This window comes from Seriola aureovittata, chromosome 23 (genome assembly GCF_021018895.1).
Source record: "Seriola aureovittata isolate HTS-2021-v1 ecotype China chromosome 23, ASM2101889v1, whole genome shotgun sequence".
NCBI lineage: Eukaryota > Metazoa > Chordata > Actinopteri > Carangiformes > Carangidae > Seriola > Seriola aureovittata.
Genome location: NC_079386.1, coordinates 11,389,226 through 11,407,708, shown reverse-complemented (window position 1 = coordinate 11,407,708; position 18,483 = coordinate 11,389,226). Strand labels below are relative to the sequence as shown.

Below are 18,483 nucleotides of genomic sequence, written 5' to 3'. Positions count from 1 at the left end.
GAAGAGAGAAAAGAAAATTAAGTGAGAAAGAAAAAAAGAGAGAGAGCTGACGGGACATATCTAAAAGAAAAGATAGATTGGTCGGCACTATTGAAATAAACAGATTGGAAAATTAGAGGAAGGGACACACAGCGAGGAAGGAGGGTGAATGTAGCATCTAGTCTTTGTTCCGTTGTGTGTGGGTGTGCACACAACGGACACACACATACGTCAGGCTGCCACAACTCATCATCATCCCACAAAAAAAAAAAAAGAGAGAGAAAGAGAGCGAGAGAGGAAGAAGCGTCTTGCCGTTATCAGCACAATACAAACAACAACACAGTTTAGTCTGTCAGGTCACATCGAGACACAGTTCAGCGAGATACGGATTTGAATTGCACTTGTTTTCTACCATTTAACACTTCCCAAACAGAGAAACAACGTTCAACCTAAATTCTCTCTGCTATTTTTGAACTTATGATGTCAGCTGTGTCACCATAAGATATTTTACATTTATCCTAGAGTAATGTGTCTCCGATGGAGTGAGATGAGAGCTCCACTGATGCAGCAACTGCCATTTATTTCATTTGCATACTATTACAGCCGTTCGGCTTTGATTTGACATTTTGCTCGGGTAGCTGTGGGCGGATACATGTACGGTCACGGCCCAAAGCCTTACTAAAGATAGATGAGAGAAAGATACGTCAGACCAAATCTGTGGGCTCTTCTACTCACGCTGCGTATGACACGATTTTGCAGCTGAGGGGCGGTTTGTGCGGCGTCCACCACGTGTGTTCTTTGCGCACGCGCATGCAAGTCGGCTACTTGGTCACACAGGGGCTCTCTGTTGGGCATGTTCTGTTTTTAACTATCCATCCACACCCTTCAGAAAAAGAGAGGGAGAAAGAGACTGGGCCTGTCCAAATAAATTACAGTAACCATTTGGAAGACAGTGAAAGAGAGAGGTGAGGAGGAAAGAAAGTGGGACACAACATAGATGCCGTGGGCACTCACTCTGTGACACTCCGACTGTCCAATATGATCACTGCCTTTGTAATGCTGCATAATCCCACATTCTTCAACAGAGTGTGTCAGCGCTGGCTCTTCTAGGGAATCATGTTTTCATGGGTGTGAAGAGTGGGTGGTGCTACCTTTAATACCTCCATGAGTGATATTACAGGTTAAACGATTAGTCAGTTACTTGATTTGCCAGTCAACGGACAATTGATCAACTATTTTTATTATCAATTAATTCTAGTTTTTAAGCAAAACTGACAAACATGTGCTCGCTCCATTTGCTCATATATAAGGATTTGTCACACATCAGTAAACTGAATGCATTTGAACTGTTGGTCAAACAAAACAAGCAATTTGAGGATGTCACCTTTGGCTCTGAGAAATGGATATGAGCAGATTTAACGATACTAAACTGATGTTTTTACACACAAAACTACTAATCAATTAAGAAATTAATCAGCAAATTAATAGGTAATGAAAATGTGTGTGTGTAATGTGTATTTCCCAAAATGTTAAACTATTTGTTTAATCTTCTTTAATTGAACAAGCCAAGCAACTAATTAGAGCTTTTGAAATAATTTACACATTGTTTCTGCTTATATACACAAGTGCTCAAAGTCTGTGTTTTTGTACATGCTAGCAGAGAACTAGAATCACATTGCCTTTCTCTTTTGTTTCCAGACACAGAAGCAGAGAGGAACGCACTGAAAGAGCACGTCTACCCCAAACTACGAGACTTCTGCAGGGAGAACTATGGGATCGAATTCCAGGTAACTTGCTCCCTTGCCTTTTTACTTCTTTCATCTGAACTTACCTATAGCTCCAGAGACCTGTGACTTCCAGAGCTGTAGTTTGCCAGAACTGACTGTTAAGTGTCTCCAAACCTACGTCGTGGCTCACACATGGCTCCATTGCCTGGAGAAGTCCCCAGAGCCATATGCAGAGGTCCCTGTCCCTTTAAGTGGCCAGAAGGCCAGCATAGATAAGGCTTCCATCGGTGCGGCCTGGCACAAATTTAGCTGTGGATAAGGCAGCATGATGCAAGGGCTTTCCCTTTGTTGTTGTGGGAGAGTTGCCGCACTCTCCCAGTGGTGCCCACTGATCAAGATCATTTGCATTGCAAATCAGCATCAGTGTATACAGAAAGATTGCTGTCAGAGGTTTGTTTGTTTAACAAATCCAAGAGAGCCCTCGAGTCTGACGGAGATTTCTGCCATAGATTGTTGCTGGAAGGATTTGAGGAGTTTTGTTTGCAACGCGGGGACTTGCAACCCCTGAATTGTTTCGTAAGCTGTAGTCAGCGGGGTGTCGGCAGCTAATTCTCATTTCATGATAAGAATGTTTGGATCATAAACAGCTCCAAGCACATACCATTCAAAGATGTTATAACAAGAGTTAAGTCTTTAGAATACCATGTCTATATGCACAAGGATTGTCCAGTCGTTTGCACAGATGGCCGTTGTTCATATTTTAGTGATTCTGAAGATCAGCTGGTTCTGACAGAATCATGTTTTCAAATTCTTGGCATACTATTTGAATATGAAAAAAAACCCTACAATTTGTTGAAAGTAAAACCCACACTGAATTTCAGCAGATTTAGTTAATTTAGTTACAGGTATAAATCATGAATGTTGAAGTGTTTTGTTTTAGGTTAAAAATCAGAATCAGAATTAGTAAAACCTGACTGTCCATCTCAAGGCAGGCACAGCTCACATACGATAAAAATATGCACACCAAGTCCTACTGGCATTTAATTTATTTTCCCTGGACAGAGGTTTCTGATAACGGTGGCCGAAAATCGAGGAAATGACTTTCGAAGGGAGAGTGACGGGTCGTATGTGATGAGATTTGTTGTATGTCTAAATGTTCAGATTTTTACTTTAGATGAGCTAATTTACCCCCCAGTCATAGTTCCGTATAAACACTACATTCTTAGACCATGGAGTAGGAAATGACAGGTGTTACATACATTTCACTGTACCACACCTGTGTTTTTTTAAGCTTAGCCACCTGTACACATCTGTTTACACATGTGTAAACTAGATGAAACCACACTACAGACCTTTCTCTGGGACTGCTAAGAGAAATCAAAAACAAATAAATCCCTGCTTCTTAGAAATTTGGAGCTTTCGGTTGCAGTTAAAAACCACTTATCCTCAATCGCTGTTTTGTTGTTAAGCTTGTTTTCTCTTTGCAAATCTCTATCATAAGACTAGCAAGTTACTGAATACCATTGATCATTTGCCATCTATTGGAAAGCTACAAAGCAATGAACATGCCAACCAAAGACAGTTTCACCACAGATTTAATGTCCCAATGATTCATAGTGATGAACCTAAAGCCTCTCTTATACTGTATGTCTTGCACATACAGCCAGTTGAAGAACTTTGCATAACATAGATATATATCCAATATCACATGTGCCACTCAAATCAGGTCAAAGGGTCAAACCCACCAAACAAAAAGACATAACAAACATCCCTGCATTTCTCAAATTTCTGTGTGAGATATAGAGAAGTGATGATAATGCAGGAAAAGCCAGGCAGAGAGGTTTTGGCTCCGGTGTCTGTGGCCACGTGTCTGTCTGGTGATTCAGCTTGCTGTGACGAAGCGTGAGCTGAAATGATTATGCAGAAGGCCTGGGAGTTAATACTATGACTCACTTACTCCTCTGTCCCTCCTCCTCTATCCAAATCCCCCACTCCTCTTCCTCACCCACGCCATGTGAGGATTGTCACTTTAGCTAAAACCACAGTTTATTAGGGATTTGTACTTGTGAATTAACATCTTAGTTATCAATCATTTTACGCGTGAAATCATAATGTTTTCACATGTGAAGAGATTCTTTTTCTAGTTGCATTCTTTTTTTTTTTTTCGCTTTGATTTGTAATTTATTTGCGATCCCCCCTCCCCTTTCACATTCACCCTCTGTCTCACACACGCATCCGCTGGCACACACTGACACACATATGCCAAGCTGATGAAACCCAGTTCTCCCCGGTCCCTCATCACTTGACTCAGTTTCCATCCAGAACCTTCCCTTAAGAGGGATGGAGAGGGATCGCAGGAGATGGAGAGAGGGATAGAGGGAGGAAGAGGGCATGGAAATCCAGCCCAGGGGCCAAGGGCAGCGTCCTCATTCAGTCAGTGCACAGCAGCAGCGGGGGGGGGGGGGTCAGGCTCCATGATCCCTTTTTACCATTTCTATTCCCATGTTTTTTGCGCTCTCTTTTTCTTTCTCTCTATTTTTTTTTCTTTTACAGAAAACAGACATGCACAATGACAAAGAGTGGAAACAGAGGAGTGATGTTAGCTATACAGTGAGGATCAGGGTCAGACGAGGTTTCAGCACGTCTGTAACCATACTAGATTACTGCTGGTGTGTGTGTGTGTGTGTGTGTGTGTGTGTGTGTGTGTGTGTGTGTGTGTGTGTGTGTGTGTGTGTGTGTGTGAGGTTTGGCTTGCCTTAATCAGTGGAAATAAAATAACCAGTCTCCAAACATGTGGTGCTATTGGTTAAACACTGATCAGTGGATTTTCATGCTGGTTGTGGTTGAATTTTTGGCCATGCAAACACAGAGTCATTCGCCATCTGATTTATTTGTTGGGCCAGCCTGAGGATCTGGATCACGTAGGGTGGTATTGTATTGACACCGAACACCTGAATGGAGATGATAGTGAGACACATGCTGCGTTACAATCATCACAGGAGAAGCCAGGCAGTATTGTGTTTATTTGAGGTGAGACAGAGTGTGAACTGTGTTTTGCAGCGTAAAATAATATGCATTACAGCTCTTTTGGAGCGTGGCTGGTTATTAATTGGTGGCACATCATGCTGCTGACAGTGCTGGTGTTTTCTCTCTATTTGGGTTTGTTTAGGTCGACCTCATTTTGGATTAAACGTAACTATTCTCAGGTTTGTTGGTATTCGCTTGGGTCTCTGTCTTTGAAAATTATTTTGTGAACATCAGGTTTGGGTCAATTTTCCACAAGTCATATCAGGTCCTGAGAAGAGCCTTCTTTATTTTTCACATTTTACACATAAAATAAATATTTACACATACAAATCAACAAATCTATGATTTCTTACATTATAATCCAATGAAATACATAATTTAATACCTGTCTGTTATTGGCTCCATTATCAGACGTACCACTTACTATATTTATTAATGGATAGACTTATCAAATAAATTGTTTTTTTTTGTGGCTTGGCAGACTCCTAAACAACACTGATGTCCTCTTGGAATATGCTTTCGTTTGTCTGGTAGTATTACTGCTGTTGTTGTTACAGTTTGTCTTTCATATGTTTTCTGTTGTGACCTGTACGACTTATGTCTCTTTTGTTATTTGTCACTTTGCACTGGCGGCCAATCTAGTTTCCCTTGTGGGGAATAATAAAGTTATTTAATAAAGTTATCTATTCTCTTTTTTGGCAGCCAGGAAACAGGAAACTTTTTTTTTTTTTTTGAAGGCGCATGTGTTTTTATTGTTGCAGCACATGATAACATCCCAGTGAACTGGTTTGATGATTTGCAGGTGAAAAGGCATTTAAGTATCAATTAAATCTGGACAAAATTTGTTTATTTGAAATTAGTTCAAACTAATTAACAAAAAAAAGTCCAGTTGACATGTTGATTCCATTTTATGGAGTTTGTGGTGCTGATGAATCACATTATACTGAGAGTGATGTTTCTAATATTTTGTCCATCCTATTCATATCAACAATGGCAAACTAAATGTTAGAGGTGAAAACTAAAGTTTCTACATGTAGCAGCTGGTGCCACAGGATTTCCTGGACATATTTACAGCCACAGCTGCACAAAAGCAGCTATGAATTAAAATTCTTTACAAACACCACAGCGTTATTGCAGGGGATTATGAGAGAGGTGCCTCAGCAATACTGCAACAGGGATTTATTATTTATTAGTATTAACAGTTTTTATTGTGGGAATGTCCATTTGTCATTCAGTACAACCCTAAAATCCCAGTTCCCATTATCTTAACCCATCTTGCATTTTTAAGACACAATTCATCTTGTTACAGTACTATCACTTCCCCCCACATGCAGGAGTGAAACTGACTACCAGGGCTGCTGGAAGCAGTTAATAATGTGGTCAAACCTCGCTATGGTTGACAAACTCACTGCCCATCACACACACACACAAACACACGCACACACACACACACACACACACACACACACACACACACTTCGACAGTACAATTATAATAAAAGTTTCCTGGCCACAGCTGTGCAAATCTATTCAACGGCTGTCACTCAGGCGTCTTTTACAACTCACAACACAAGCAGCAAGATAGAAGACAAGATGAGGGGTGAGACGACATTTCACGACTATTAAAAAAAAGCCTTTTCATAAAGTCTATTATGCTTGCACTTAAAGGAGAGAGAGTATGGCTGTCAGATTGGCTTTGTCAGAAAAGACGCAGTGCTCTTCGAATATGTCACCCACTTAAAAATTTAAAAGCTAATAATTTATTTTTTAGGTCTTTTCACAAGCTCTTAAATAGCTTTTATTGACAAAAAGGGTTCTCTCCATTTTGTGATAGACAATCTCACGCGTGACCATACGTTTTTGCATTTTCTACAGACTGAAAGTTCAGATGCAGAAAACTTGAAAAGGAGAAACACTTCAAAGCATGAAGTATGGCATGAACCCTGTTTATTCATCAGTCTTCCATCTGTTTACCTGGCTGCTATATTTCTTGTTTTTGTCTCTCTCACTCTTCTCTCAGTCTGTTTCTTTTCGCTCTTTGGCAGCAGACCACCATCTCCATTCACTGTCCTGCTCCGAGATGTTCTTTTTCCTCTATTCAGTCTCTACAGAAATACATCAATATGCCAACTGCCTCCAAGGGAATGATACTGACAATCAGCAAAGATAATCAAAAATCGAATAGTAAATACATCTAAGGCTTCAGTTACGCTGTATTTTTACAACCCTTGGGAGAACTCTTCTGTAGAGAGGATGTCTTATTACTGTCTCCATGAAGGTTATATTTTCAGCCCTGTCAGTTTATCTGTTGTCAGCAGGATATCCCAGAAAATATAAACATATTTCTCCTAAATGTGACGGACAGATGGTTTAAATTGGTTGGATAAAATCACAACAAAAAGTTTTTTAAATCCAAACTGTGAAACTGACAGAGACCTGATTCTAAATTCTATTTAAGTTGTTTTTTTTTAATAAAAATCTAAATACAAGTGATCTCATTGATCTTGGATCTTTCTTAGTACCCTCTACTAACACCTACACTTTCTCTCCTACCCCTAAAGCAGCCTTAGCTCCGGTCAGCCTTCGTTTACTGGGTAGCCGGACTGACTAAGAGACACTTAGCTGCACAGTAGTGGTCTGCAGTTAACCCACTGGTTGAAGAAGAGTGACGTTACCCAAGTGATATACTGCGGGTCACGTTTCTCTGATTAGAGAAATAAATGGACTCAGAGCAGCAGATTCCCTTGAGCAGCAGTTTGTTTACACCATTAGAGTAAACTTGTAGAGCCTAAGGTTTGAGGCGTGTATTCGGTTAAAATGCAAAACAGCCTGTATGCCCCAAGATATTCAGTTTCTAAAACACTTTCATTGATTTGAAAATGAATGTATAGTATTTTAACAACGGGTTTTGATGAGCGTAGAAATGTCCAGATTGATTGAGCTATAGGGCAGCTGAGAGATGAGAATATATAGAAGAAGCTGTGTTGATACTTTGACTCTACTCCCAGTATACACCGGCTCTCATGAATTTTAAGACATTTTTATCAAGTCTGGCAAATATTCCGATGTCCCACAGGCAATATTAGCCACGGAAAGAATGCAAACAGTTGAATATCAATTCTTTCTGTCCATTATTATAGTTCAGGTTTGTTCGTTAAGCCTCCTTTAAGAGGGGTTTTACTGCAGAAGCAGTTTGAAAGTTAAGATTTCAGCTGAAAAGAAGCCGAACTTTTCTCAATTACTGCAGTGTGCACAGGCTGGCCAGCAACACCTGCGTCATTCTACTGTGCTGTGATTAGTTTTTCCCTGCGAGTTTATGTCTTGGGTTGAGAAGCTTCCAAGTTGTGCCCGCTCCCATTTAACTCTCAAGCACCTCCATCTGGCGTGGACGCCACTGAACAAACAAACCTCAACTCACATTAAGAATGCTTCTCCCAAAGCTGTGGTCGACAGGCTCTAGAGTACACACAAGCTTTCTTTTCAGCGTACTGCAAGCCTTAGAGTTACTATCAAGAACCTTCTGCCACGAAATTGTATCTCCCTGAGCAGTTTTACCGAAAGCCTGCTCCCTCTGTTAGAGGTGCCTCATTATAGTCATCATAAATCATGTGATCTCAGTACCTCAAGTCTTTGACTGGCTCTTTAACCTTAACTTGCTATGGTTGAGCTACAACGTCAGTGTGTCAGAGCTTGACACAAGGTGTGACATGTGAAATTTCCTCTCAGATCTCATTATTGACAACCTGATTCAACTTTATTAGACTCATGAAGTATAAATGTGACCTCCTATCATAGCTGGCAGACTATTTAAATAACTAAAACATAGCATTAGGAGATCTAACACGGAAGAGTAAAGCTGACTTAACCTCCATCCATGTGATCTGTCTGTGCTTGTTTTTTCAAACAGTTTGTATTTCATATCACTGGTAAAATTTCATATTTGGTGACGGATTTGCTACTAAAACCTGCATTTTCCTCAAGCACTAAGAAAGCTGTATTCATCAAATATTCTTAGAGATTTACTACATGTTCTTAATAAAATTGCCTGCGGTGGGGAGCTTAAGACATATTTATGTTGGCGCTGTATCTATTTTTACTGTTGTCTTTTGCCTGAGAGTCTTTCTGTTGGTGGGGTTTTTCCGCCTTTTTCCCGCCTGATTTCATGCCCTTTCTTCCTGGGCATCTTGGGCATAATCCCAAAGTCTAATAGTCTAACATTCAATAAATAAAAAAGGCTTCTCCTGCACTTGACCTGCCATCGGCAAACGCCTTCCAAGGGCATTAGAAAGCAGCTTAGCAGAAGCTGCTTCGGCTCTTATGTAAGTAACGGCATCCTCACCACCATAGTTTAGGGGAAGAGTGGTGGTGGGGCGGTGGGGCGAGTAATCAGAGAGTGGAAGAGCAAAGACAAAGTTGGCTGAAAGAAAAAGACACAAGGAAGCTGTGAAACATTTCCAGCCAGATCCGGTCCCACAGGAATCTTTTTTTTCCAACTGTGCCTCCTTAACTAATCCCCCGTCCAAGCACTTTCCCTGTTGACCTCAGTAATGTGTCCTTGCCTATTTTGGATAAACATTCCTCGACTGTCTTTTCTTCCCTTTTCTCCCTCATCCCTCCATACTCCAGTGAAGCGCGGCAGGTGACAGGGCAAATTTAATCAGTCCATCCTCCCCACACACATGCACGCAGCGCATGGATATGACTAATGTCTTCATTTATCTTTTAATTACCGTGCATCCTCCCAATCACCTGCTGAAACCCAGTAGAAACCCATCGTAATCGGGGGCACTCATCTCACTTCATTCCCCCTCCCTCCGGTCCTTGTCAACACAGGCCGATTGCAGTCTCCCACACATGTGCGTTGGAAGTTGGAAGTAGATTAGTGACACTGATACACAGTGACTGATGGGCTATGCAATGACTTTTCCACAACAGGCCGACATGAGGGATGCTTATCATGTACGCACTAGTGAGTGGGAGAGATTCTTTCCAAAGTAAAAGCCTTTGGTACTGACAACATGTACATCCACGTAACTATACTTTATCCTAATATACCTAGTCAGCCCATGTGTAATTTTCTTATCACCCATTCACACATTTATATCTATGTTGGTAGCAGTGCCAAAAAAAATTCCATCTCCAACAATTGTGATAATCAGTATATCAAGCAAAAATGCCAAATATTCTCTACAGTGGTGTCTCAAAGGTGAGAATTTGCAATTAATTTGCTACTGTTTAATATAATCTAGAGCTAAAACAGCTAGTTATTTAATGGATGAGTCAAGCAAAAGAAAATATATTTTGAAAATCAATTAATCATTTAAGTAATTTTCAAGCCAATTTCCAAATGAGGATTTCCTGCTTGTCCTTGTCTTACGTGATAATAAATGGAATATATTTTGGCTGAGGACTGTTGAAAATTGAAGACAATTAATCAACTATACAGTTAATCATAGAAAATAGATGAATGAAGTGGTTCCCTCCAGCTTCCAACATGAACCTGAATGGCGGTGATATGATCCACAGGACAGGAAAACAAAGAAATTATATTTGCCTGCTACACATAACTTTTTTCTAGTGTCCGCATGTTTTTTGTGGACTACCTCTAATGGAAAGGTGATATTACACCCTTTGGTTGAAGTGGTCACGACAAATAGACATACACTGTGTGACATGGAGTCACAACTACATATTACTTTGTTTTAAGGTGTTACAAGACAGACAGGTTGGAAACAACTGGACTGATTGTTAGTGAAAATATTTGTTAATTGCAGCCCGCGGCTGTGCAAGAAATCTGGAGCTAGCTGACAACTGTCTCCATCCACAGTAATACAGCTGCTCGCAGGTGCACAGTGACAATCAAGCAGATGAGCTGAGGTGTAGCTCCAGCCCTCCTCCTTCTCCCACCAATAATGGGAGAGGCAGATATCTCCCAGACTGTCAAAGTAAAGTACCACACTTTCAATTTCAGTGCCGTCCAGTTGCACAGGGCTGCCAGTCACTGCTGTTCTCTGCCACACTGCAGATGTGTCAGTCATTGTGCCAGGCTAAACTCATTTGAGCTAGCTAGTCTGGTGAGCAGCAGAGCATGAAGGAAGACAGCAGCCCTTGCTGCTGAATCACTTTGGCTTCACCTCATCACCCCCTGCAAAACCCTCTACTCTTTACTCATCGCCTCTGCCATCAGGGAGACAAACCAGCAGAATAGCTGCAAGAGAGAAGAAGAGAAGAAGAATCATGAGATCACGCACATTATGCATTTTGGGGGCTGAAACCTGAGACTCCAAGCAGCAAAGGCCATGAGGCATAATGTATCTTTTAAAGCTGCATGTTAGGCCCCAACCAGTAGTCTAAAAGCTATCTGAGACCCAGGAAGCTGCCTGTGGGAGGGCTTGTTTTCCTCTTAGGCAAGCCTGAGCCAGCAGCAGTGTGGCGTGGGCCACACACACATTTACAGGCGTTTCCTCACCTCTCTCTGTCCGGTGGGAGATTCCCCCTGTGGCGTGTTTACAGTCTGAATTGTCTGAGCTGCCAAAACTTGTGATGAATGTGTTGAGGGAGACCTCCTCTGTCGCGGTTGTATGTGTGTGTGTGTGTTTGTGTGTGTCTGTGTGTATGTTCAGTCAGTCCTCCCTGCTGGTGTCTAGTGGTGAGAGTGGTGTAGTGCTTTTCAGTCACGCAGAGCAGGTGTGTGTGTTGAAAACAGTGATGGCTTTAGTTCAACTGAAATTAGAGGCAATATAGATTAAGTCTACTGATCCTCAGCCATTTTGCTTTTATTTAATTAAACCTTGGCATCGGTTTTCCTTAAATTTCCTTAAATACATTGTATCTCTGTTTAAATGATTTTCTGCTTTTTTCTCAATCAAGTTCATTACATTTCGTTGTGTGCACAGAAACAGATTACTCTGTATTTGGTTGTGATGAAACAGTAATATGTTTGCAAGCTTTACAATTACTATACAAAAAAAGGCTTTTGCAGGAGAAAAAAATATGTCTTCAGGTGTTTTCTACAACAGCAAATTCCCCCTGTAAAGCATATAACCCTGTTTTTAAAAAAAGCTCCATCATTTGCTTATTCTGAACTGCAGAAGGTGTTTGTGCTATTTATTCTCTTCTATTGTTGAACTATTTCACAAAAGACAAGAAAAACTTTTCTATTTAGAGATGTATAACTAGCCATTAGCTGGTGCTTAGCCATGCATTTTATGGGTTTTTTTGTTGCTCTTCTGAAAATATGCTGACATAACACTATGTTTGTGTGTGTTTTCAGGTGGTGGACCTGTACTGGGGCGTAGATCCAGAGGAGTGGGACAGTCCAGAGTTGCAGCGACTGAGAATGAAGCTCCTGGAGGAATGTCTGAAGACTTCAGCGGGACCGTGTTTTGTTGTGAGTATTACACGCTGCATGGATTACAGTTAAGTTAGACGTGTAACGGATTATACAGGTCTGTTTGGATGTTATCTAAGTTCACATCTCTGTGTGTCCACACTTCACATAACAAGTAGAAAATCACTTTAAATCTGTGTCTGCTTCGGTTTCTCCCACCTTCCCTCCCTATCTCATTATATGGCTTTAAGACTGGTCTGTTCTCAGGCTATGTGCTTTTGAAGATCTAATAACACTGAGAAACTACCTAATAATAATGAAATCACGTTTTTCATGCAGACCTGTCTTTTTGTAAGTCCTGTCTTGGTCACATTCGAAAAGTGACACAGAAACGACAAGAGTTACAGTAGCTTTTCAAGTCCTTTTGTGGCAGCTTTTGACAAGTATACACTCTAGAGACCTCTTTCATGTCTTTTTTTAACATGCTCAGTCGACAGAGGGGCCGTACTCGCGTTGGAGAATAGTAAACAGCATATGTACGGCAGCAAAAATTAAACGACTTGACAAATGTGACGAAGACGCTCCATCAAATAGCTTGGGCAGGTATACTGTAAAACACTGAAAATCCATGGAAAGCTAAAATTACACTTGTGTGAATGAGTTATGTGAAGACCTCTGCAAGGAGAGAGAGAGTGGCATGACGCGTAATTATGGCTGACATTTCAGTGATCTTTTTTAGATAATTTTAGGCCACATAAAAAAGTCAGGCACGAGGAAAGGAAAGGGTGAAGACAGGAGTGAAGAGACGAAGACGACGGGAAGAGAAATTGATGGTGAATTATTCAAATGGAACAGATCCGTTTCTAGAGGTTGAAATTGAGGTGAGAGATCACAGGGAAGGGTAATGCATTATGGTAGGACAGGAGCCCTGGTCTCCAGGGAGCATAATCTCCTTCCCCAGACTGAGTTTTGTATTTCCTTCTTCTCCCACCCTGTATGCTCTGCCTCCTCCTGCTTCTCTCATTCACAAGTTCTCTATGACAAACAAAATAAAACAAACAAAAAAAATCTGCATCTTAATCCATTCCAGTTTATTTGTAGCAGAGTGATGCTCCTTATTTCAGGCAAGTGTCTCTCATTACAGAAACATTCTTCTATCAGGTAACAGTGTGTGTGAGTAACAAAAAGAAGTGACCATATTCCACTGCCAAATTCTCACACTGGTTTTGATCTAATCTGAAAATATACATTTCCACTGCACTCACATGGGAAAGATATACATAATTATGTAAATTAAGTATGTGCACAGTTGATACTTTGCTTCCAGGCTCCAGGCTCCTCACGAGAATACACCAGCCTCAGCACGGCAGAGTTTGGGACGGGACAATAATAAACTCACCCCCTAACAACTACATTAGATGCAGACTCTGACACCAGCCATTATGTGGAATCACTAAGCTAACTTAGTGACTCCAAAATAACAATACAGCTTCATAATAGTCAAACATATTTATTATGCCATGTCCATGACAACTAAGAAAACTCCATCTGCAGGTAAGGAGATATGTGCTTGAAAGATCTGAAACAAGCTTATGGAAGGTCCCCAGGTTAAGCTTGTGTTGTCAAAATGAGCATCGTATTTTGCATGAAAGCGTCATAAAGCACGAGCCAAACAACAATAAAAGCAAATGAACTCACACCACATGTTAACTCATTTACAATCAACAGAAAAGTAGATAGAGGGTAACAGTGTAGCAGAAATATGACATAATCCACAAAACAGATCTGCAGTAAAGCAGTAACACAGGCAGCACTGTTGCAGAAGCTACTGCTCTCACCAAGCACACAGTATATAACACACCACTAAACAGAGCCAGCGCATCAGCTCACATAAGTTAGCCCAAGCAAAAAATGTAACTTACCTCAGTGAAAAACTGTGGCAGTTTCCACTGTCCCAAGCAGAGTCATCACAAATAGGAAAACCATCTTTGGCTTAAAATGGCATCTCTAGTCCAGAGTGGGCATGACAAACAATTGATGAAGACAATCATGAAACACCAACAGAGGTAGAGGCAGTGAAGGGCAAGCAGTAATGTTCTGTTAAAGCTGCCTTAAAGCCACATAATCAGTGTTAACAAGCATGCTTTCTTATGAAATGCTTTATTAACTGCAGCAGCATTAGCACTAGTGTTAGCAGCAAAGTTAGCAGGTGTGGTAGCACCTCAAAAAAGTAGGCGGGGCACTAACAGCTTGAACAGACCATCCCCCACCAAAAGGTGTGTTGGATATGTGTTGCAGGGAGTAGAGTTTGTCATGTGACTGTAGCAGCCTGCATGATTTTTCTGCCTGGTATACAACACTTTGCATAAAAGTTGCCATAAAATACATACATATATATTGTTTGTGAAATGTAGTTGTCATATATGGTGAAGAAGAATATTTCTTGCCACATCTAACAGGAGTATTTGTTACAGATCCTGCCTGGGTACCTTGGTACTGAGCCCAGCACTTTGAACAGTTGATTGCTGTTAGTGTTGGCAGTCCAGGAGTTGTGTTAAACTTTTAGACTGCATTGTGAAACTTGATGTCATGGCCTCTAAAGCCCAATGAGACATTGTATGTGGTCTGGGGCTGTACAGTATAAGCTCAATCAGGCTAAACGGGGCTGAAATGAACAGATCTGAGGTAAAAAGAAGTGACACAGCCTCCCCCTTTTTCTGCTGCTGGCTTGCTGTTTGCTGCGGTGTTGTACACGCCGCACTGATTTCATTCATTCCCATCAGCTTCGCCGCCCTCTGTCCCTGCTGCAATTTCACCATCTTAACCCCAACTGACCCCAAGCAATACCAGACAACACACTGAGGGAAAGTAAATGCACACAAACTCAGGTACATACACACACACAGAGACAGCTCTTTGTTCTTTCTCCCTCTGATTCACCTTTCTTTCTCTCTCCTGCTTCCAAACACACACCCACACATACAAACAGAGCATCTTGACCTGAGGCATTTTCTCTGTCATGAGATTGAGAATCAGCTGGGGTTTACTCTAATGCTGGGTGATACAGACTCTTTACACCCCTCTACACACCCACATACTCCAGAGACACACACATGCATCTATAGTGCACGTCCTCCCCATCTGGCTGGTTAAATCTTTAATGGCATATTCTAATGCTCTGCTCTCAGTGGTGAATGCAATTGAATGCAATTTTTTTGCTGAGGAGCCCACAATAGCTCCACAGAATTAAGTCCCATTCAGACATGTCAGAGCCAGCTGCTGCGCTCCCTGCAGCCTGGTTCCCCGTCGTCGTCACACAGGCCGGCTGGCCCTGTTTCCAGGACTGGGGTGCTCCAAGCGGCAACGGTGGCGGCCGATCCTTTGATCAGGGACTTGGATCCTCGATCATGACAGTTCTAGGTTGTCTGGGCCATCTTCGGAATACCGTTGTTTATTTCTACAGGGTGGTAGACCTAGATATATATGTAAGGATGGGCAAAATGTCAGCAGAATTTAGGGTCTTGTTGTTTCTGCAACAACATACAGTAGTTTTCACACCGTGCGTGTAAGGTTGTGTGTGTGTTGTGTGTGTATTGTTTCTCCTGTGCTTTCGTTTCCCTCATTTTCTTTCTTGTTTCGGTCTCTTTCAAACCTTAGTGGACATGCAGCCATGCTGGTCTCAACACACCATTTATCATCACCTTCACCCACTCGGGTGCCCACCTCAAATGCTGCTGCACAACTGTCACCCCAGCTAACATGCATGCACACATAGTGCACATATACACACAACCACATGGATGTACAGAGACTTCAAAGAGAAGCTGCTCTGGGGGTCTGCAGCCCACAACAACAACTGTCACAGAGCCCAGTGCATGGATCAGAGGGGAGAAAGCGGATGAAACAGAAGAATACGGGGGGTGTGATGTGCTTGTATCAGAGAGAAGAGGAGAGATAAATAGAGGGGGAGGTGGTGAGAAAAGGGCAGGATGGGAGTTTGAGGAGGGAAGAACAGGTTCCTTAGAAACACTACAGAGGAAACAGAGAGACAGGGTTGACATGCGTAGTGTAGGTGTGTTTCCTGCTGCCACAGAGGATCTGTGCAACAACTGGAAACCTCTTACTACTCTCCTCATTCACCTCCATGAATCATTCAGGGCTGTGAAGTCCCTCCTGTTATTCAGTATCAAAATAATAGCTTTAGATATCTCGTCTAGTCCTTATCTCTTTTATGTATTTCTGTTTTGTAACCTCTATGTAAGGACTCTTCATCTCAACCTTGTTATTGCTATAAAAGCAAGTTCTTTTCATCTAGCAGGAGTGTATGACCATCAAGGTTTAGAGTTGTCTTAGTTCATAAAAACAGAAAGAGTCAACTGTTATATAACCAGCTTTTTATTGGACATGTCAGTCTTTCTTTATGACTAAGAGTCAGTTGCAGCAAGTGTCTTTCAAAGGGCACTGCTGAATACAAGACAGGCGGCAGTGAACACACACCACACCACACCTGGGTGAGGGGGGCTTTTCTCTAACCTGTCGATCCAATAAAGCCGGTTTCCATAGCAATAGCAGGGGTTGGCATGGTGATGGTGTCATTGACCCGGAGATTAAGCATGACAATGAGCCATGACTGTTTTTTTTTTCTTTTCCTCCCTTCTTCTTTCCTCACCTCTCCTCTGCTCTCCAACAGTCTCAAATTCCCTCATGTAAAAAACACTAAAACTTGATAAATGCCTCAAGGACACGTATCGGCAAACAGTATGCAGACCCTCATCCAGTTTTGCAGCTCTTTGTTTCCACTTGTCTGGGCCATGTAGCAGGTTTACTGGATGTAAGAGGATAGTTGAGGATACTGTAGCTCTTATTTTCTCTCTGCTGCTCCTCCATTCAGTTAACATGATGTAACTGCTAATGTGATAGGCTAGACTGGCTTTACGCTCTCATCCTTAGTGCAAATTGATATGCATACCAAATACTTGGGAGTAAAGAATTCAGCAAAGAAGGAAACTTGCAAGAATTCAACAAAAAGAGGTGCTCATTTGATGTTGGGAATTGTGTCTGTCTGTATTGCTTGTGCAGAGATTGCTCATATTCAAATGTTGCATCACAGTCACTCTGAAGCTTTGCTGTAAATCCATGCAACGTACGAACGTTTTGACAAATAGTGCTCAAACTGGAGCCTCCACGCATACTAAATTCACTTGCTTTTAAACACCTTTCTTTATCTTTATGTTTTAACTATAAGGCTAACGTTATTGTGTATTTTTCTCATAGTCAATAAATCCCATGAAAAGACCAAAACCAACATAATGTCAGTTCATCTAGACATACTTCTGACTTCCATACAGCATCCAAGCCTATTTATTCCTACTGAAGATGTAAATCTTTAAAACAGGATTGTTTTTATAAAAAGGTTCATTCATTTCCTAAAAAAAAAGCTGGGCATGGTAGTTTTTAGGAAACAGGAGTAATCTTTCAGGACTAGATTCAGCAACAAGGCAGTGTACTGTCTTGAATCATTGCATTGTTTTGTGTTAGTACAAAACTATAGTCTACATTGACGTCTTGTTTACTAACTGCAAAAACAGTATACTCATACAATTAGAGTATACTGTATGTAGTATGGAATTGGTTTTGCTACTGAGCTAAACACTGCGCTGTGAGTGAGTGTGCATGTAACTGAAAATTAAATATTTTCCCTTTTTCCCTCTGCAGTGCCAAAGCTTATACAGCAAATATCAGAACAGTTGACTGTGTGTTTCATTGATTGATTGACTGCGTTAGTGATTGATTGGTTGATTCATGCTGTAGCTGCGTATAATATCTTAGTTGCCTCTCCCAACTGGCTCATCAGATAAAGTGCACTTAGTCAGAGTATAAAACCCCGTCCAAGGATGAAAAGCCCAGAGGAGGGAGGAGGGAGGGAGGCAGCGGAATGCAGCTAAAACTGGAATTGCATTTGGCCCCCCATCTGCTTTGCTATTGTCACTTTAGCCTCCTATGTTTCTTGCACCTGCGGCTGCTGAAGTGTAATAAGAACTACTGCAACCCCTTGGTCCCCTCTCAAAAGAGAGACACACACAGACTGTACATGAACACACACATACACATAGGAGTGAAGTTCTAGCCTGTCAGCTGCTGTGCTGTAATCCACTTTAGATGGCCTCATTCCAGGCCTGCTCTCTGGCTAAGACAGGGGTGTTAAAACCACCCGGGAAATATTTGGACATTTTTTACAGTTTGGCTTTGGTAAGTCAAGTGGGTGACAGACGTGACAGTAGATTACACACAAGGGTGAAGTGGTGTGAATGTGTGTGTGTGTGTGTGTGTGTGTGTGTGTGTGCATGTGTGTGTGTGTGTGTGTGTGTGTGTGTGTGTGTGTGTGTGTGTGTTTTAGCATTTGAACACCTGATTTTGTCA

At 41.6% G+C, this 18,483-nt stretch overlaps 1 protein-coding gene across 5 annotated transcripts in view; it reads left to right on the top strand.

Moving 5' to 3' along the window:
* Positions 1-18,483, top strand: part of LOC130164763 (NACHT and WD repeat domain-containing protein 2) — a 47,769-nt gene that overhangs the window by 10,459 nt on the left and 18,827 nt on the right. For all 5 annotated transcript variants that reach the window (XM_056369709.1, XM_056369710.1, XM_056369706.1 and 2 more), the window contains 2 exons: positions 1,678-1,766; positions 12,007-12,123. In XM_056369709.1, coding sequence (XP_056225684.1) covers positions 1,678-1,766; positions 12,007-12,123 — 206 coding nt within the window. The remainder of the gene's footprint in view (positions 1-1,677; positions 1,767-12,006; positions 12,124-18,483) is intronic.